Raw genomic sequence first — 22,248 nt, forward strand, 5'->3', positions numbered from 1 at the left:
CCTGGGGAGCTGGTGGTGCTACGGCCTGTTCTTCCTTTCTGCTAAAGGTGGTCGCGCCTTTTCATGTTAACCAGTCCATGGTCCTCTTGGGTATCCGGGAGGGGCTCTTCAGAACAGAGGCAGTTGTGCAAGTTGGATGTCTGTTGGGTCCTTTGCTCTTATGTTAAATGGTCCCAGGAGATCCGGAAGTCAGAACATCTTTTTGTCCTCTTAGCAGGTTCTCGTAAGGGGGACGGCACTTCCAAGGCTACCATTGCGTGCTAGATCAAAGAGAATATCACTTCTGCCTATCTTCTGTAGAATCCAGAGTCCTTTTCAAGTTCGCCTGCATTTGCTACAAAGCTCTCTTTGGGATGCTTCCAGCTTACCTCGTCGCCCAGTTCTCTCTTAACGGCTCTAACAAGAGCACCCGCAGAACAAACCTATTTAACTACCCCTCCCTGAAATCTTGCCAATACAAAAAGTTTCTAGATAGAACGCTATCATTCCAGGCAGCTAAACTGAACACATGGCTTGGAAAACCCATAGTTGAGGCCACTACATATGCTAACTTTAGAAAATCCCTGAAGACTCGATTGTTTGACAAATTCTAAATTCCCAACTCACCTCATCCACCCTTGCGGCCCTCATCTTAATCTCGGCCACCGTCCCAACTCAAGATTTTAGACTAACTTACAATCGCCTTCAACCGTAATTGAATTTCCAGATCGAATGTTCCTTCACCTCGCATCTCAAGCACAAACCGTATGTTCTTCACCTTGCATCTCAAGCACGGACTGTTTGCTCTTCACCTCGTATCTTAAGCACTGACTGTATGTTTCTTGCATCTTGTACGTCAAGCACTGACCGCATGTATCTCTCACCAGGCAGGTATTTTCACATATGGGTGATGTCATCCGATGGAGCCCCGATGCGGACGCCTCACAAGCAGACTTGCTTGAAGAAACTAGAAGTTTTGAGTCGCCCGCACCGTGCATGCGCGAGTGCCTTCCCGCCCAGCGCACAGGGCGCGTCTCCTCAGTTCTTATTTTTCCGCGGAGCCGAGAAGTCCGTCTTTTTTGGCTCTCTCTGGTAACTTCGTCGTTCGTGCCTTCTCTCACCGTGGTTTGTATTTTATTTTTCTCACGAATCGCTGTGTTAATCTTTTTCTTTCTTTCTTTCTTTTTTTTTTAAATTTTACTTCCGTCCGTTAGTCCGGTACAGGCCGCTCGGCCGCGGCCCGCGGGCTTCGACTTTGCGTCGGCTGTATTTTTGTCTATGCCCTGGCATGTTACCGGTTTCAAACAGTGTAGCGAGTGCAAGAGCACGAAATCTCTTACGGACCCTCACGGACGCTGCCTCAAGTGCCTTGGGCCGAAATATCATTCTACCTCGTGCCTGCCTTGCCAAACACTTAAGCCTCGTGCTTTTAAACGTTGTTTCTTCCTGGTGGATAGCCTCTTTGAGATGGAGTCTACTAATCTTTCTGCTGGGGTACAAGCTCTATCGCCAGGATAGGTCAGGGCAAAAAGGAGGTGGAATAGCCCTATACATAAAAGAAAGCATACAATCAACAAGAATGGACACAGCAGAGACGACAAATAGGCTGGAATCACTATGGGTTAAAATACCGGGAAGGAAAGGGCCTGAAATAAAGATGGGCCTATACTATCGTCCACCCGTGCAAACCGGAGATATCGATGAAGAAATGGAAGCTGAGATAAGCGAGAATGCAAAAGAGGTAACATGGTTATTATGGGAGACTTCAATTACCTCGGGATAGACTGGAGTCTTGGAAGATCAAAATGCGCTAGGGAGACAGAATTCCTGGAGGCTACACAAGATTGCTTCTTGGAGCAGCTTGTTAGGGAACCGATGAGAGGAAATGCCACCCTGGATCTAATCCTAAATGGGTTAGAGGGACCTGCAAAGGAAGTAGAAGTAGTGGGACCGTTGGGAAACAGCGATCATAACATGATCAAGTTCAAGGTTGAGGTAGGAATACCGGGGTGTGACAAGATGGCGGCGGTGAGTGAGTCGCAGTGAAGCGGAGCAGGAAGATTGGGACGATTGCAGGCTTTTTTCTTCTCACCTTTTCCTGAGTATAGATGCCGCCAAAGAGGAAAGGGGTGTTGAGGGCCGTTCCCCCGCCGGCCCTCTCTTCGACACCCATGCAGCAAGCCATCCAGCAAACAGTTGACCGCTTTTTCGCGGCTCAAACGACGGCTACCCGAGCTATCAGAGGAGGTGACCCGGTTTTGGGAGAATGCGGTGGAGAGCTTTTCCCCCTTTCGGGGAGTGAAATATCTTTGTCCCCTCCGGATCCATTCACCCCCGTGTGTCCAGCTACTGCCGGAGTTCAGATGCGGGAGAGCCATGACCCCGGAAGGGAATCCATGGGGCTGCCCGGTGAGGGCGTTGAACCGGAACCAGCAAGTGCAGGGAAGCTGAAAGAACTAACAACAAGTACATCTACACCAACATCAACAGAGGCTTCCTTGGGAGACATTTGGTTGCTTCTACAACGTATGGAGGCTTCTATGGCTAAAAATACTGAGGAGGTACAAATATTAACCTTAAGATTGATACTTTAACTAAAACTATTGACTCAGTTAAATTGGATTTCTCAAGCCAAACCAAACAGATACAGGAGGATATACAGCAGCTTCAAATGTTTAAATCAACAATAATTAAAGATAATTCCTCTATACATAGGAACGTGAGGAACTGGACGGCGTTCTGGGGCAAGAGCAAGCTATACAGGAAAGATGGACTGCACCTGAGCGCAGCAGGAACTAGACTCCTAGCAAACAACGTCAAGAGAGGAATAGAACAGGCTTTAAACTAAGAAGAAGGGGAAAGCCGACAGTTGACAAAGGGTCGACGATTCGGAAGACGGTATCCTGTGAAGATACCGAGGGGAAAAATGGCTGGGAAGGAACAAGGGACAAACTACAGGAGTCGACTAACCCAGAAGAAGTGGTTACAATGTCTGCAGCAAAAGAGAAGAAAATATGGACCGAAGCACAGGGAAAGGAAAGGAGGACAGCAAAATACCAGGATCTAAAGTGCATATATGCTAATGCAAGGAGCCTAAGAAACAAAATGGGGGAACTAGAAGCCTTGGCCAACGCAGAAGACATCGACATCATTGGAATCTCTGAAACATGGTGGAATGAGGAAAGCAAATGGGATACAGCACTACCAGGATACAAGCTCTATCGCCAGGACAGAACAGGACAAAAAGGAGGTGGAATAGCCCTATACATAAAAGAAGGCATACAATCCACACAAATGGACACAGCAGAGACGGCCAGCAAGCCGGAATCTCTATGGGTTAAAATACCGGGAAGGAAAGGGCCTGAAATAAAGATGGGCCTGTTTTATCGCCCACCGGGGCAAACCAGAGATATCGATGAGGAAATGGAAGCCGAGATGAAGCGTGAATGCAAAAGCGGCAACACGGTTATTATGGGAGACTTCAACTACCCTGGGATAGACTGGAGGCTTGGAAGCTCGAAATGCGCTAGGGAAACAAAATTCCTGGAAGCTACACAGGATTGTTTCATGGAACAGCTTGTTAGAGAACCGACGAGAGGAAATGCCACTCTGGATCTAATCCTAAATGGGTTAAGGGGACCTGCAAAGGAAGTAGAAGTAGTGGGACCATTGGGAAACAGCGATCATAATATGATCAAGTTCAAGGTTGAGGTAGGAGTGTCAAAAGGCAAGAGATCCATTGCGACAACGTTTAACTTCAGGAAAGGAAACTACGAAGCAATGAGGGAATTGGTAAGGAAGAAACTTAGGAACACTTCCAAAACATGGCTAACGGTAAATCATGCCTGGTCCTTCTTCAGGGACATGGTGAGCGAGGCGCAAAATCTGTATATCCCCAGATTCAGGAAGGGGTGTAAAAAGAATCGAACAAAAGACCCGGCGTGGATAACCAAAACAGTGAAGGAAGCGATAGGCAATAAGAAAAAATCATTCAAGAAATGGAAAAAGGACAAAACTGAGGGGAGCTGGAAAGAGCACAAGAAGCATCAAAAAGAATGTCACCGTGAGGTTCGGAAAGCCAAAAGAGAGTATGAAGAGAGGCTAGCCAGGGAAGCAAGAAATTTCAAACCATTCTTCAGATATGTTAAAGGGAAGCAGCCGGCTAGAGAGGAAGTGGGACCGCTGGACGACGGAGACAGGAAGGGAGTGGTGAAGGAGGAGAAGGTAGTGGCAGAAAGACTTAACATGTTCTTCTCGTCTGTATTTACAAACGAAAACACGTCCAACATACCGGAACCTGAGCAATTCTTCAACGGAAGTCAGGCAGAAAAATTAACATCCATAGAAGTGAGCCTTGAGGACGTTCGTAGGCAGATAGAAAAACTAAAAACTGACAAATCCCCAGGTCCGGATGGCATACATCCAAGGGTTCTGAAGGAATTAAAGGAGGAGATAGCGGAACTACTGCAGCAAATTTGCAACTTATCCCTGAAAACAGGCGAGATCCCGGAAGATTGGAAGATAGCCAACGTTACGCCCATCTTTAAAAAGGGATCAAGAGGTGACCCGGGAAACTACAGGCCGGTGAGCCTGACTTCGGTTCCAGGGAAAATGGCAGAAGCACTGATAAAAGAAAACATCGATCAACATTTTGAAAAAAATGAACTTCTGATAACCAGCCAGCATGGTTTCTGCAAGGGAAGATCGTGCCTAACGAATTTATTGCACTTCTTCGAAGGGATCAACAAACGGATGGACAAAGGAGACCCCATAGACATCATATATCTAGATTTCCAAAAAGCCTTTGACAAGGTGCCCCATGAACGTCTACTCCGGAAACTGAAGAACCATGGGGTGGAAGGAGACGTACATAGATGGATCAGAAACTGGTTGGAGGGTAGAAAACAAAGGGTAGGAGTGAAGGGTCACTACTCCGACTGGAGGAGGGTCACGAGTGGTGTCCCGCAGGGCTCGGTGCTCGGGCCGCTGCTATTTAATATCTTCATAAATGATCTAGAAACAGGAACGAAGTGCGAGATAATAAAATTTGCGGACGACACCAAACTATTTAATGGAGCTCGGACTACAGAGGACTGCGAAAAGTTGCAAAGGGACTTGAACAAATTAGAAGAATGGGCGGCGAAATGGCAGATGAAGTTCAACATTGAAAAATGTAAAGTATTACATGTGGGGAGCAGAAACTCGAGGTACAACTATACAATGGGAGGGATGTTATTGAATAAGAGTACCCAGGAAAGGGACTTGGGGGTAATGGTGGACATGACAATGAAGCCGTCGGTACAGTGTGCAGCGGCTGCTAAGAGAGCGAATAGAATGCTTGGTATAATCAAAAAGGGTATTACAGCCAGAACGAAAGAAGTTATCCTGCCGTTGTATCGGGCGATGGTGCGCCCGCATTTGGAGTACTGCGTCCAATATTGGTCGCCGTATCTTAAGAAGGATATGGCATTAGTCGAGAGGGTTCAAAGGAGAGCAACACGTCTGATAATAGGTATGGAAAACCTGTCATATTCTGAGAGATTGGAGAAGCTGGGTCTCTTTTCCCTGGAGAAGAGGAGACTTAGAGGGGATATGATAGAGACTTATAAGATCATGAAGGGCATAGAGAGAGTAGAGAGGGACAGATTCTTCGAACTTTCGAAAAATAAGAGAACAAGAGGGCATTCGGAAAAGTTGAAAGGGGACAGATTCAAAACAAATGCTAGGAAGTTCTTCTTTACCCAACGTGTGGTGGACACCTGGAATGCGCTTCCAGAGGACGTTATAAGGCAGAGTACGGTACTGGGTTTCAAGAAAGGATTGGACAAATTTCTACTGGAAATGGGGATAGAGGGGTATAGATAGAAGATTACTGCACAGGTCCTGGACCTGTTGGGCCGCCGCGTGAGCGGACTGCTGGGCACGATGGACCTCGGGTCTGACCCAGCAGAGGCATTTCTTATGTTCTTATGTTCTAGAGCAATTTGAAAATTATAACAGGAGATTGAATCTTCGTATACTGAATTTCCCAATTTCACCTGGTATTCCACCTATTGATTTCTTCAAAAGATATTTGATTGAGAACTTGGGAATTTCTTCTGAAAACATTCCTCCTGGTACTCTTTCCTTCTTCAACTCAGCAGCAGGGAGCCATATCTTCTACCAGTTTTTCCCTCTCTGCTTACGCAGCATCAGGGATCTCTACTTCATCCCAACCTGCAGTCTCTCCACCTGACAGCTTGGTTCCTCTCAACATAGCTCCTCTACCGTTTTCTCAATCTGTGAGGGATGTTTTGGAAGCTTCACGGAAGCCTACTACTAGACAATGCTATCACCAAAAATGGACTAGATTTTCTGTTTGGTGTTTTTCTCATTATAAGGAGCCTCAACTTTCCTCCTTATCTTCAGTTTTGGACTATCTGCTGCAGCTTTCTCAGTCTGGTCTCAAGTCTACCTCGATCCGAGTCTACCTTAGTGCAATTGCTGCTTTCCATCAGCCTATTGAAGGGAAACCTCTCTCTGCTCATCCTATGGTTTCCAGATTCATGAAAGGGCTTTTCAATGTCAAATCTCCTCTCAAACCTCCTCCAGTGGTTTGGGATCTCAATATTGTTCTTACTCAACTGATGAAACCTCCATTTGAACCAATGGACAAGGCTCATCTGAAGTATCTCACTTGGAAAGTAGTGTTTCTCATTGGCCTCACTTCTGCTCGACGAGTCATTGAGCTTCAAGCGTCGGTTGCGGACCCACCCACCTTTTACGTGTTCCATCATGACAAGGTGGTTCTTGGCACTCATCCGAAATTCCTTCCTAAAGTAGTCTCGGCATTTCATCTCAACCAATCCATTGTGCTTCCAGTGTTTTTTCCAAAGCCTCATTCTCATCCTGGAGAATCAGCTCTTCATACTCTGGACTATAAACTTGCTTTGGCTTTCTATTTGGAACACACCACACTGCACAGAACTGCTCCTCAGCTTTTTGTCTCCTTTGATCCGAACAAGTTGGGATGTCCAATTTCTAAACATACCATCTCCAATTGGATGGCGGCTTGTATCTCATTCTGCAATGCCCAGGCTGGGTTTCTTCTTCACAGTAAAGTCATAGCCAATAAGGTCCGAGCAATTGCAGCTTCTGTGGCTTTCCTCAGATCTACGCCTATTGAGGAAATTTGTAAAGCTGCTACTTGGTCCTCGGTTCATACCTTCACTTCTCATTATTGTCTGGATACTTTCTCCAGACGGGATGGACAGTTTGGCCAAACAGTATTGCAAAATTTATTCTCCTAAGTTGCCAACTCTCCCACCATCCCACTTTGGTTAGCTTGGAGGTCACCCATTAGTGAGAATACCTGCCTGCTTGTCCTGGGATAAAGCACAGTTACTTACCGTAACAGATGTTATCCAGGGACAGCAGGCAGCTATTCTCACGACCCACCCACCTTCCCGGGTTGGCTTCTCTGCTAGCTTTCTAAATTGAGGAGACGCGCCCTGCACTGGGTGGGAAGACACTCGTGCATGCGCGGTTCGGGCGATTCGAAACTTCGAGATTCTTCAAGCAAGACTGCTTGTGAGGCGTCCGCATCGGGGCTCCGTTGGATCACGTCACCCATTAGTGAGACTAGCTGCCTGCTGTCCCTGGATAACACCTGTTACGGTAAGTAACTGTGCTTTTTCCTTTCTCTGGAAAAGATTTTGTTATACGTTAATACCTTTCAAGTATTTGAATGTCTGAATCATATCTCCCCTGTCCCTCCTTTTCTCTAAGGTATAGTTTCAAGTTTATTAAAAAAAAAATTATACTGCTTATTCAAATTTTCTAGGCAGTGTACAGCAATAATAAAAGATATACCTTTAAAAGAAACAAAACAAATTAGAGTTAAAATATTATATAAAACCATGTTAGGTTAGTAGACATTTACAAAAAAAACACATATACTAACTACACACAATTGGGAAAGAAGGACTGAACTACAATATTTGAATAAAGCACACTTAGGGGTAAAACAATAGGTAATGAATGGGACTGTAGTTGATTAAGTCCTAAGAAGGACAGTTTTATCCAAAAGCATCCTCAAATAAAAATGTTTTGAGTTTTGCTCTAAATTGCTTTGTCGAAGATTCCATTCGTAAATGATTAGGCAATGAATTCCAAAGGGGGGGGTGCAGTGACGGCGAAATTATTGGATCTGAATGTATGAATTAGTTTTAAAGATGGTACAACTAGGAGATTTTGTGATACAGAGCGAAGAGATTTAGCGGGATAATAGGAAGTAAGGAGTCTATCAATAAACTCTGGTTGACTGTGTGAACGAGTTGTAAAGATTAATAGTAGAATTTTATAACTAATTCTATGTTCGACAGGTAGCCAGTGAGCATCGATTAAAAGGGGAGAGACATGGTTGTATTTGTATGCGCCATAAATATTCAGGGCTTCCAGTCTCTCTTCATACGTCTTTTGGTGCAAACCTCCTACCATTTTCATCGCCCTCCTCTGGACCGCTTCAAGCCTTTTTGTGTCCTTCGCCAAATACAGTCTCCAAAACTGAACACAATATTCCAAGTGAGGCCTCCCCATCGACCTGTACAGGGACATCAACACCTTTGTTCTTCTACTGGTTACGCCTCTCTTTATACAGCCCAGCATCTTTCTGGCAGCAGTCACCGCCTTTTCACACTGTTTTATTGCCTTTAGATCTTCGGACACTTATCACCCCAAGGTCCCTCTCCCCATCCGTGCATATCAGCCTCTCCTCTCCCAGCATATGCAGCTCCTTCCGATTATTAATCGCATTACTCTGCATTTCTTTGCATTGAATTTTAGTTGCCAGATTTTAGACCATTCCTCTAACTTTTGCAGATCCTTTTTCATGCTTTCCACTCTTTCCTCGGTGTCTATTCTGTTAGAAATCTTGGTATCATCCGCAAAAAGGCAAACTTTTCCTTCTAACCCTTCAGCAATGTCACTCACAAACATATTGAATAGAATCGGCCCCAGCACCGAATCCTGAGGGACTCCACTACTCACCTTTTCTTCCTCCGAGCTACTTCCATTAACCACCACCCTCTGGGGTCTGTCCGTAAACCAGTTTCTAGTCCAGTTCTCCACTTTGGGTCCTAACTTCAGCCCTTCTAGTTTCTTCAAGAGCCTCCTATGAGGAACCATGTCAGAGGCTTTGCTGAAATCTAAGTAAATTACATCGCGCTGTGTAGGAAGATGAGTCTATTGGCAAAAAAAAAAAAAATGTATACTTCAATATTGGACAATTCCTGACCCGCCGAAGTTTTGGCATTGGCGGAACCAGTTACATCAGCTGGAAGGACTAGGAAGCGAAAAATGCTGTTTATGCTGGGATCCATATTTGCAAGTCTTACATCCTAAAGGTCGAAGTGCGGTTTTAAGATGGGTGTCTTAATTAGGCTTTTATTTAATAGGATTGAGATAAAAATAGTGTGTTTTGATGAGGTGGGGTAGAGAGTACCATTGGGTGGTGAAAGGAAGGGGGGTTTGGGTAGGGGATGTAGAGGGTATTTAATTTTTTTTAACATAGTCATACATAGATTGAGAGGGGTTTATGGGGGGGGTGGGGGTTTGAAGGCATTATTTATGTGTGTTTATTATATTATTGTATTTGATGCATCATTCTGTATTTGATGTTTTTTGCATTTGATGTTGTTTTGCATCAATAAAAATTGTTTGATCCTAAATTACATCTAGCATATATATGTCCTCTATCCAGTTCTCTGGTCACCCAATCAAAAAATTCAATTAGGCTCGTTTGGCACGATTTACCTTTAGTAAAGCCACGTTGCCTTGGATCATGTAACCCATTAGATTCTAGGAAGTTCACTATTCCTTCTTTCAGCAACACTTCTGCCACGCTCCTCAGATTATCAGACCAACTGTCTCCCAATCCCCTGTGCTTAAACCAAAATAAGATATAAAGCCAACCTAATCATGGACTGGTTCACAGAGGAACAACTTAGCTGTTTATTCCTAACAGAAACATGGCTACCATCAGCAGAAGACCCGATCATTAAAGTCCTCTGCTAACCAGGTTATAAAATCATACCACTATGGTGGAAAAACAAATGAGGAGGAGGCTTAACAATCATACTGAAACAATTCATTGAGTTCACAACATTATAATTTGAACAAAATAAGAATTTTGAAATATTCATTTGCCAGCTGTGAAACTCATCTTTAGAAGATACCCTCACCTGCATACTTTTCTACATTACCACCTAAAAACTGGCCCCCATGTAAGGGAAATATTCTATGACATATTTAAAAACACTCTTTCCTCAGCCAACTGTGTACTGCTGGGAGACTTAAATCTCCACCTAGAAAACAAAGATGACAAATTGGTCACAGAACCACTATCCTTCCTACGTGATCTAGAATATTCATGGTCCCCATTCACGACCGTGCACATACGTTCTTCACCCCCTAAACAAGATGTGGGCAACGAGGGCCGGAATCCAATCGGGTTTTCAGGATTTCCCCAATGAATATGCATGAGATCTATTTGCATGCACTGCCTCCCATTGTATGCAAATTGATCTTGCATATTCACTGGGGAAATCCTAAAAACCTGACTGGATTCTGGCCCTCGTTGCCCACCCTGCCCTAAACTATACTGTTCCCTTGGGTTTTTGCAGCCCAAATGCATGACCTTGCATGTCTTAGCATTAAATTTTAGCTGCCATTTTTCAAGCTTCACCAAGACTTTCTTCATGTTGTTCACACTATTTGGCATGTCTACTCTATTGCAGATTTTGGTATCAATCACAAAGAAACAAATCTTGCCCTGCAGCAATATCGTTTAAAAAAATGTTAAAAAGAACAGGCCCAAGAACAGAACCTTGAGGCACACCACTGGTAACATCTCTTTCCTCAGAGTGATCTCCATTGATCACTATCCTCTTGTCGCCTTCCACTCAACCAGTTTGTGACTCAGCCCGTCACTTTGAGACCCATCCCGAGGGTACTGGGTTTATCTATTAGACGTCTGTGTGGAAAACTGTCAAAGGCTTTGCTAAAATCTAAATACACCACATCTAGCTCACTCTATCCAATTTTCTGGTCACCCAGTCAAAGAAATTGATCAGATTTGTCTGACAAGACCTACCTCTAGTGAATCCATGTTGCCTCCGTTCCTGTAATCCACAGGATTCCAGAAACTTCACCATTTCTGTTTTAAAAGCATTTCCATTAATTTGCTTACTACAGAAATCAGAGAAGTTCTTTGAGAATCTCATGAGAATTTCAGAGAGGATGAGAACCAGAAAGCCTTGAGCATGCGCAGATGCTCAAGGCCCTGCAGCATCCCAGCATAGAATTTGCAGAAGGCTCTTTTAGCACCAGAATTCGCGGCAGGCTCTTTTCAGCACCGGCAGACGTATGTCCTGTGGGTTGGCGGATGCCGGTGTCCGCTTTGGAGGTGGGCCGCGGGGGAGAGAAGCCAGTCCCTGGGGTTGGTTGGTGTGACACGCTCGCTTATCAAGTCAGCGCTCAGTTTGTGAGTTAAAGTTTGCTCGAATGTTTTGCTCATCTTGCAAAACACTCACAAACCGCGTTACTCGCAAACTGAGGTTTGACTGTATTTTCTTTTTGATTTTGAAAACTGTCGTACGTACTCTGTGTTTCAAATGTGTACCCAAGCTTAGTTGTCCAACTGAAAGAGAGAATGTATGTCTTGATTCAGTGTTTCAACATGATGTACCATCTTCTAATGAAAGGAGCTGCATATGTGGCCTGCCCAATGGCTCTGTGACAGTGTTGCCTATTGCCATGCAGAAACCCTAAATTAATTTCATAGGTCTAGCGTCTCTTCTGACTGAGATCAAGGATTCTGCAGTGGCAATCTTTGCTGCTTCTAATGAGGTCATTTCAGCCATTGTATAATAGTGGTAGCCAGTGGCTGTGTTTTTGCCTTGCTTATTTATACACTGGCTTCTAGAAAGAGCTGTGTTTGTTTGTTTGGTTTTTTTTTTGTGGTTTGTGGATAAGGACTTTTTCTAAAATGATTTGTAGCTACGCATCAAAGGTTTTGTTAATACACTTGCAGTAGAGCAGGGGTGTCAAAGTCCCTCCTCGAGAGCTGCAATCCAGTCGGGTTTTCAGGATTTCCCCAATGAATATGCATGAGCTCTATATGCATGCACTGCTTTCATTGTATGCTAATAGATCTCATGTATATTCATTGGGGAAATCCCGAAAATCCGACTGGATTGCGGCCCTCGAGGAGGGACTTTGACACCCCTGCAGTAGAGGTTGGTTGCAATGGAGCTAGACACTCAAATGAAATGGGCAAAACTGCAGTGCCAAAGACCAGGTTCTAGATTTAAATATAAGCATCATAGGCAACTTCTCCAGTGCCAGATTTTGATGGGTGCTTGTAGTATTGGTCCCCTTGACTTGAGCTGGATGTGTTGGGCTATGGTGCAGTACTTCTTTTTATGCAATTTCGGTGTGTGTTTTCCTGTAGTCATATGATGATGTGCTGGAGGTGGTTGTAGGACACCACAGGTTGTGTCAGTGCTCCAAGACAAACTTTGGCACAGGGGAAAGATAAGAGTGGACCCTGTGAGAAAAAAGAATCTGAGCAGAGGCAAACAAGAAGGGGAAGAGGGTGGGGGAATGTGTCTCTCTATCCCTATAGTCACACATTATTACATAGTCTCATTTAGCAAACTGGTGACATAATATGTGTATCTGAAACATGCTTTGGTTTGTTTGGTACTGTAATTTGCTCTTTCATTTTGTCTTTTTTCTTTATGAAAGACAGTTGATAACAAAGAGATGGCAGCATACATGAAGTTCAAGTAAGGAAGGCAGAACGATGCCCAAAGCTGGGTGTTCTAAAACACCACAGTCAGAAGCCTTCTCTCTCCGTAACGACATGGTAGAAAAACAAACTGGGAAAAAGGTAATGTTTCTATTTTTATTCACTACTTCAGATCTGAGAGACTTCTACCCCTAAAGCACTGCATGCCTGTGAACATAGTTGTGACAACCATTTTTTATAACAGACCACTGAGTCTGAAGCAAAAATAAAGAATTAAAAAAAATCTAAACTGCGGAAAATACAAGAGTTGCTGAAGTTACTTTATCCCAGGACAAGCAGGCAGGTATTCTCACTAATGGGTGACGTGATCCAACGGAGCCCCGATGTGGACGCCTCACAAGCAGTCTTGCTTGATGAAACTCGAAGTTTCGAGTCGCCCGCAACGTGCATGCACGAGTGCCTTCCCGCCCAGCACAGGGCGTGTCGCCTCAGTTCAGATAGCTAGCAGAATCTTGGTGAGGATGAGATCCAGAAGGCCTTGAGCATGCGCAGATGCTCAAGGCTCAGCAGCAGACCGGCGGCAGGAACTTTTATCACCGGCGGTGCAGGGGTAAGGACAAGGCCAGTCGGGTAGGGGGGGGCGGAAGAGGCGATAGCAGCGCCGGTGGCCTCGGGTAGAGCATGGGAGTCGGGGTGCGTCTGGCAGGAGTGAGCCAACACTTGAGAGTCCCAGAAGAGGGGTTAGTGGCATCCGGGGGGGAGAGGGGGCAGCGTCCGGGAGCGACAGAGCCAACAGTGTCCAGTCGGGCTCTGTTGCGGCGGTGGCGGCGTTTGCTTAGCCAGCACACCCGCAGTGAGAGGCAGCCAACAGCAGCAGAGGAGGAGAATTGGAGGAGCCGGGTGGATGGGTCTGTGGCAGAGGCAGCGGTGGAGGCGTCCCTAATGGTAATTAAGTTTTTGGGGATGTGGAACAAATTGTTCAAGTTTCCATTATCTTCTATGGGGAAAGTTGCTTTGATATACGAGTGTTTTGGTTTAAGAGCATGCTTCTGGAACGAATTATGCTCTTAAACCAAGGTACCACTGTATTTCCAAATAGTCTCTTAACTGATACATGCAAATTTGAAAAGTATTCTTGCTTCAACAGGAAGCCAATGCAATTTCCTAAGATAAGATGTTTTATCCCAGGACAAGCAGGCAGCATATTCTTGATTGATGGGTGACGGCACCGACGGAGCCCCGGTACGGACAATTTTAGAGTGATTGCACTCTAAGAACTTGGAAAGTTCTAGCAGGCCGCACCGCGCACGCGCGAGTGCCTTCCTGCCCGACGGAGGCGCGCGGTCCCCAGTTTCTTAGTTTCCGTGGAGCTAAGAAGACGCGTTCTTTTCAACAGCTGTTGAAAAGCTCTTTTTTCGCCTTCCCGCTCGCGTAATTTCGGTATCGGAAGAGTATCTTCCTTCTTTTCTTTTCTTTTTATTTTATTTATTAGTAAAAAAAAACAAAACCAAAAAGCACTTCTTTTTTTCGTTCGGGTTCGCCCCGGCGGGGCCTGTTGCCACCATCGAAGCCTCGGCTTTCAATTTGGCAGAGGCCGTTTTTACGTTCATGCCCCCTCAGCCAGGGTTCAAAAAGTGCCAACGGTGTGCACGGCCCATTTCTTTGACCGACCCGCACAACTGGTGTTTACAGTGCTTGGGTCTGGTTCATAGGGCTTCCACCTGCACCCGTTGTGCCACACTGAAAAAGAGAACGTTGAAAAACCGTCAAATTCAACAGAAATTACTTTTCGGTGCCGAGATGGCTGACTCTACGGCATCAACACCGGCATCGGCTCCTTCGCAATCGGCACCCACTTCTTCGACGCCGCGCAACACCGCGCCAGCGTCGCACCAGTCAGGTAAGCCGGCTAAGAAGCCTTCCCCGCTCGAGCGCCCTCCGGTCGCTGTGGCAGCGAGTCCAGTCCTGCTGACCACGAGGCGCCTGCGCAAACGCTCCGCCCCATAGAGGTGAGTGCATCGTCCTCGGCCTCCTCATCCTCTGGGCGTCGAGCGGCACCACAGGTACCGCAGAAAAAGAAAGCGGTGCCAGTGCCTTCACTAGACGAGCGAATTGCAGCCGTCCTCCAGGTGCAGCTTAAGGAGCAGTTGCAGCAGTTACTCCCTGCTCTCTTGGCACCGAACCTTCCAGTCCCGGTCCGGTCTGAGCCACCGGTACCGACAGTGGAGCAACCCCTATTGTCCGCTTCCACTTTATCGGTACCGGTCCATTCGGCTTCCTCGACTTCCATGCCGGTACTGGCACCGGAACCGAGAGCTCTTCATCAGGCTTTCCAAACTTCGGCACTGTTACAGCCTCTCACCTCTCCCGGTACCGCTTCTTTGAGGTCAGGTAAGTCGGTACGTAAATCCCGAAACCTTGAACCCTCGACGCCGAATTCCCGGGATCAAAGTTTCCAAATCAGGGACCCTGATCTGTGGGGTGACTCTGAAGAGCCACTTCTCTCTGAGGGTGAATGTTCATCTGGTGAGGAGGATCCTTCTGTTCAAAATCCATCCTCTAAACCTGACAATGCCTCCTTCACGACCTTTCTGAAGGAGATGTGTGAGTCTCTTTCCATTCCCTTGGAGGCCGAGTCCAAGAAATCCAAGGCGTTCCTTGATGCATTGGACTTCGACCAGCCTCCAAGGGAATTTCTGAAGTTGCCTCTCCATGATATTTTAAGGGAGACTTTCTATAAAAATCTAGAAACTCCCTTGACTATTCCAGGGGCTCCTCGTAAATTGGACTCCTTATACAAAGTCATCCCCATACCTGGTTTTGATAAACCCCAGCTCCCGCATGAGTCTTTATTAGTAGAATCTACTCTCAAAAAGTCTGCGGGAGCTAGTGTGTATGCCTCAGTACCTCCTGGCAGAGAAGGGAAGGCCATGGACAAATTTGGTAAGAGATTATACCAAAATGCTATGTTGGCTAACCGATCTGGTAATTATGCCTTTCATTTCTCTTTTTATTTGAAGCACCTCATACAGAATCTGGCTTCTTTTGAGAAATACTTACCTGTCCGCAAGAGATCTGCTTTTCGTCATTGTTCTTCCTCCCTTCTCCAGCTTCGGAAGTTCATGGTACGTTCTATATATGACACATTTGAACTTACTTCCAGAGCCAAGGCCATGTCTGTTGCCATGCGTCGTCTGGCTTGGCTGAGAGTATCAGAGCTTGATGTCAACCATCAAGATCGCTTGGCTAATGCCCCGTGTCTCGGGGATGAGCTTTTTGGTGACTCTATGGACTCCACCACACAAATTGTCTGTCTATTGTCTAACCCATTTAAACTATATGTATTACCACAATCTGGTTTTTAAACTGTACATCGCTTAGATATTGTAATAAGCGATTCATCAAATGTCATTAAACTTGAAACTTGAAAAGTTATCCGCACATGAGACTTGCTGGGACACTCTTCTCAAAACTAGGAAGAAAACTCCACCTGTCTGGCCCTTTCGGCAGCAATCAGCCTATCAACACCGTTATGTGGCTAGACCCTTACCACAGGTTCCTCAGCAGCCAAGACATCAGCGTCAGCAACAACGGCAACCTCCTCAAACGCAACAACAGCAGCAGGTGAAACCTCCTCCACAGCAGAAGTCTACGCAACCCTTTTGACTTCATTCTCCAGGGCATAGCCAGTGTTCTACCATCCGCCCATCTGCCTCAACCCATAGGAGGATGTCTTACTCTGTACATCAGCCGTTGGGAGATCATCACCTCGGACCAGTGGGTCCTCAACATCATCCGCCACGGCTATTCTCTCAACTTTCAGGCTCTTCCTGCCCAAAGTCTGCCAAGAGAGTCTGCTTTGAACACTCCTCAGTCCTCCCTTCTTATTCAAGAAGTTCAATCCCTTCTTCTTCTGAACGCCATAGAGGAAGTTCCTCTAGATCAGAAGGGGCAGGGATTCTACTCCCGTTACTTTCTGGTCCCCAAAAAAACAGATCTCAGACCCATTTTAGATCTTCGCAATCTCAACAAATGTTTGGTCAAAGAAAAATTCAGAATGCTTTCTCTGGCCACTCTTTACCCTCTTCTCAATCAAGGCGACTGGCTATGCTCCCTCGATCTCAAAGAGGCATACATTCACATACCGGTCAAACTGGCCTCCAGACAGTACCTCCGCTTCATGATCAATCACTGTCATTAGCAGTACAAGGTGTTACCCTTCGGCCTTGCCTCCTCTCCCAGAGTGTTCACCAAATGTCTAATTGTGGTGGCTGCTTTTCTACGCTCTCATCATCTTCAGGTCTTCCCTTACCTGGACGACTGGTTAATCAAAGCCACTTCCTCTCAGGCAGTGCTCCTTGCTGCCAACCAGACCATCCTTTTTCTACAACTTCTGGGGTTCGAGATCAATCTATCCAAATCACATCTCATCCCTACTCAGAGACTTCAATTCATAGGAGCGGTCCTGGACACAGTCCTCATGAGAGCGTTCCTGCCGTCCAACCGTCTTCACACTCTTCAATCTCTATGTCAGCAGGTGCTTCCACAACACTCCATCTCTGCCAAGCAAATGATGATACTCTTGGGTCACATGGCCTCGACAGTTCATGTCACCCCATTCGCACGTCTTCACCTGCGCACTCCTCAATGGACCCTAGCTACCCGGTGGTCCCAAGCGATGGATCCTTGCTCACGACACATACCGTATTTTCGCGGATATAACGCGCGTGTTATACGCGTTTTTACCTACCGCGCATACCCCTCGCGCGTTATATGCCTGAGCGCGGTATACAAAAGTTTTTAAACATAGTTCCCACCCCGCCCGACGCCCGATTCACCCCCCCAGCAGGACCGCTCGCACCCCCACCCCGAACGACCGCTCGCACGCGCTCCCACCCGCACCCGCATCCACGATCGGAGCAAGAGGGAGCCCAAGCCCTCTTGCCCGGCCGACTCCCCGACGTCCGATACATCCCCCCCCCCGGCAGGACCACTCGCACCCCCACCCCGAAGGACCGCCGACTTCCCGACAATATCGGGCAAGAAGGGAGCCCAAACCCTCCTGGCCACGGCGACCCCCTAACCCCACCCCGCACTACATTACGGGCAGGAGGGATCCCAGGCCCTCCTGCCCTCGACGCAAACCCCCCTCCCCCCCCAACGACCGCCCCCCCCAAGAACCTCCGACCGCCCCCCCAGCCGACCCGCGACCCCCCTGGCCGACCCCCACGACCCCCCCACCCCCCTTCCCCGTACCTTTGGTAGCTGGCCGGACAGACGGGAGCCAAACCCGCCTGTCCGGCAGGCAGCCAACGAAGGAATGAGGCCGGATTGGCCAATCCGTCCTAAAGCTCCGCCTACTGGTGGGGCCTAAGGCGCGTGGGCCAATCAGAATAGGCCCTGGAGCCTTAGATCCCACCTGGGGGCGCGGCCTGAGGCACATGGGCCCAACCCGACCATGTGTCTCAGGCCGCGCCCCCAGGTGGGACCTAAGGCTCCAGGGCCTATTCTGATTGGCCCACGCGCCTTAGGCCCCACCAGTAGGCGGAGCTTTAGGACGGATGGGCCAATCCGGCCTCATTCGTTCGTTGGCTGCCTGCCGGACAGGCGGGTTTGGCTCCCGTCTGTCCGGCCAACTACCAAAGGTACGGGGAAGGGGGGTGGGGGGGTCGTGGGGGTCGGCCAGGGGGGTCGCGGGTCGGCTGGGGGGGCGGTCGGAGGTTCTTGGGGGGGGGGCGGTCGTTGGGGGGGGGGGGGGTTTGCGTCGAGGGCAGGAGGGCCTGGGATCCCTCCTGCCCGTAATGTAGTGCGGGGTGGGGTTAGGGGGTCGCCGTGGCCAGGAGGGTTTGGGCTCCCTTCTGGCCCAACTATACAAAGGTACGGGGAAGGCGGGTGGGGGTCGGCCAGGGGGGTCGCGGGTCGGCTGGGGGACGGGCGGAGGTTCTTGGGGGGGGGGCGGTCGTTGGGGGGAGGGGGTTTGCGTCGAGGGCAGGAGGGCCTGGGATCCCTCCTGCCCGTAATGTAGTGCGGGGTGGGGTTAGGGGGTCGCCATGGCCAGGAGGGTTTGGGCTCCCTCCTGGCCCGATATTGTTGGGGAGTCGGCGGTCCTTCGGGGTGAGGGTGCGAGTGGTCCTGCCGGGGGGAGGGGATGTATCGGACGTCGGGGGGGGCATCAGGCTTTCAGGATGGGGACAGACCTTCAAGGGGGGACAGGACTTCAAGGGAGGACAGTGCACGGAAAGTCAGGGGGGTGAACGGAGAGTCGGGACAGCGCACGGAAAGTCAGGGCAGTGCACGGAAGTCAGGGGGGGGTGAAGTGAGAGTCGGGACAGCGCACGGAAAGTCAGGGCAGTGCACGGAAGTCAGGGGGGGTGAACGGAGAGTCGGGACAGCACACGGAAAGTCAGGGCGGGCGAAAGGAGCGTCGGGCATCATGCGCGGTATACCCGTGAGCGCGGTATACAAAAGTTTTTGTACATGTCATCGTGATTTCTGCGCGCTATACCCGTGTGCGCGTTTTACACGGGTGCGCGTTATATCCGCGAAAATACGGTATTTGTGACATCATCTCTTTGTCAATCTCTACAATGGTGGTTGATATCTTCCAATCTCTCCAGAGGTTTTCTGTTCCATCTACCTCCTCATCAACTAGTCATCACCACAGACGCCTCCCCTTATGCTCACTTGAAACGAGTTTCAAACTCAGGGCCTTTGGACGGCTCAGGAAAAGAAACATCACATCAATTTTCTGGAACTCTGGGCGATGTTTTATGCCCTCAAGGCTTTCCAACATCTCCTCTTTCCTCAAGTTCTACTCCTTTGCACAGACAATCAAGTTGCAATGTACTACATCAACAAACAGGGTGGGACAGGCTCTCGCCTCTTGTGTCAGGAAGCCCAAAAGATTTGGTCTTGGGCGATAGATCACCAATTATTCCTGAAAGCTGTCTTCATTCAGGGAGAGCAGAATTCCTTAGCAGACAATCTCAGCAGAATTCTCTAACCCCACGAATGGACTCTTGATCCTTTGACTCTCCAGTCTATTTTCGTTCAATGGGGCACTCCTCTGATCGACCTCTTTGCAGTTCCTCACAATCATCAGCTGCCCCACTTCTGCTCCAGACTCTACTCTCCTCACCGTCTGGCAGCGGATGCATTTCTCCTGGATTGGTCCAATCTGTTCCTGTATGCTTTCCCTCCTCTACCTCTCATGTTACGAACCTTGTTCAAGCTCAAGAGGGAACAAGCCACCATGATTCTCATCGCTCCACGGTGGCCCAGGCAACATTGGTTCTCCCTTCTACTTCAACTCAATTCCTGGGAGCCCATTCTTCTTCCGCTGTTTCCTTCTCTGCTTACTCAGCTTCAACAGACCCTTCTGCATCCCAACCTCCAGTCTCTGCACCTGACAGCTTGGTATCTCTCGGGCTGACCTCAGCTTATTCTCTTCTGTCTCAGCCCGTTCGTTCTATTCTAGATGCTTCCAGGAAACCGGCCACTCTTCAATGCTACCAACAGAAGTGGACCCGGTTCTCTTCCTGGTGTTTTCTTCATCATCATGATCCCACTTCGCTTGCAGTGGAGACCTTGTTAGATTATCTTCTTTCTTTGTCTGACTCTGGTCTCAAGTCTACTTCCATCAGAGTCCACCTCAGTGCTATTTCTGCCTTTCATGAGCCAGTTCATGGGAAACTTCTCTCAGCTCATCCTTTGGTTTCCAGATTCATGCGGCGTCTTTTCAATGTGAAACCACCTCTTAAGCCCCCTCCTGTAGTCTGGGATCTCAATGTGGTTCTTTCCGCCTTAATGAGGCCTCCGTTTGAACCTTTGGCTACAATTCCTTTCAAGTTTCTCACTTGGAAAGTGGTATTCCTTATTGCTCTTACCTCTGCCAGGAGGGTCAGTGAGTTCATGCACTAGTTGCTGATCCACCTTTTACAGTCTTTCATCATGACAAGGTGGTTCTGCGTACACATCCAAAGTTTCTCCCTAAGGTTGTCTCTGAATTCCATTTCAACCAATCAATTGTCCTGCCTGTATTTTTTCCAAAACCCCATTCTCATCCTGGAGAACAGGCTTTACATACTTTGGACTGTAAACGGGCTTTAGCTTACTATTTAGAGCGTACTAAGCCCCATAGATCAACTCCCCAACTCTTTCTGTCCTTAGATCCGAATAAATTGGGACATCCTGTTTCTAAACGTACGTTGTCAAATTGGCTTGCAGCGTGCATTTCATTCTGTTATGCTCAATCCGGACTGACACTGGAAGGTTCTGTCACGGCCCATAGGGTTCGAGCTATGGCAGCATCTGTAGCTTTCTTCCGTTCCACTTCTATTGAGGAAATCTGCAAAGCTGCTACTTGGTCCTCAGTTCATACTTTTACATCTCATTATTGTCTGGATGCTTTCTCCAGACGGGATGGACACTTCGGCCAGTCTGTTTTGCAACATTTATTTTCCTAATGGCCAACCTTCCCTCCATCCCTCTTTTTGTTAGCTTGGAGGTCACTCATCAGTCAAGAATATGCTGCCTGCTTGTCCTGGGATAAAGCACAGTTACTTACCGTAACAGGTGTTATCCAGGGACAGCAGGCAGATATTCTTGCGTCCCACCCACCTCCCCGGGTTGGCTTCTTAGCTGGCTTATCTTAACTGGGGACCGCGCGCCTCCGTTTGGCGGGAAGGCACTCGCGCGTGCGCGGTGCGGCCTGCTAGAACTTTCCAAGTTCTTAGAGTGCAATCACTCTAAAATTCTCCGTACCGGGGATCCGTCGGTGCCGTCACCCATCAGTCAAGAATATCTGCCTGCTGTCCCTGGATAACACCTGTTACGGTAAGTAACTGTACTATATGTTCAGATTGCTTCAAGTTATAGATCAGACAAACCACAGTATTCTGGACAACTCTCATCTTCCTAATAGTTTTCTTATAGGAACCCAAATACACAATATTACAATAATCTAGTAGGCCCAAACAGTGTTCTCCCTAGGGCCTTTCAGCTGGGCGGTCCGCCCGGGTAATTTAGATGACCGCCCAGCTAAATTCTGCAGCCTCCGCTGCTGCTCAACATAAAAAAAAAAAAAAAAGCCGGCTTGAAGATTTCACCTTAGCCCGTAGCAAACTTATGCTCCGGGGCTTTAACGTGTGTGTGCCAGCTTCTCTTCTCTTCCCTCCGAAACCGGAAGTTATGTCCGGGGGGGGGGGGGAGGGAAGAGAAGGGAAGCCGGCACGCACATGTTAGATCCCCGAAGCATAAATTCGCTACGGGCTAAGGCGGGAGACAGGTCAGAGAAGCTTTCCATTTGCTCTTCTTGCTGCCGGGTCCTGCCTACTTTCAGTTTCCGCGAAGGCAGAACCCGGCAGCATTTCCCCCAATAGATTATGATCTTGGGACGACCAGCCTTCTTCTCCGACGGCAGAATTGACATCGGGGTGAAGAATGCTGGTCGGCCCGAAGTAGGGACAGCTTGGGGGGGG

General features: G+C 47.9%; 1 protein-coding gene across 4 annotated transcripts in view; it reads left to right on the forward strand.

Moving 5' to 3' along the window:
* Positions 1-22,248, forward strand: part of ANKRD11 (ankyrin repeat domain 11) — a 456,185-nt gene that overhangs the window by 107,576 nt on the left and 326,361 nt on the right. For 2 of the 4 annotated variants that reach the window (XM_033940962.1, XM_033940960.1), the window contains one exon: positions 12,766-12,910. In XM_033940962.1, coding sequence (XP_033796853.1) covers positions 12,824-12,910 — 87 coding nt within the window. In that variant the 5' untranslated portion in view covers positions 12,766-12,823. The remainder of the gene's footprint in view (positions 1-12,765; positions 12,911-22,248) is intronic. The other 2 variants (XM_033940964.1, XM_033940963.1) reach the window with 1 other exon arrangement.

This window comes from Geotrypetes seraphini, chromosome 4 (genome assembly GCF_902459505.1).
Source record: "Geotrypetes seraphini chromosome 4, aGeoSer1.1, whole genome shotgun sequence".
Lineage (NCBI taxonomy): Eukaryota > Metazoa > Chordata > Amphibia > Gymnophiona > Dermophiidae > Geotrypetes > Geotrypetes seraphini.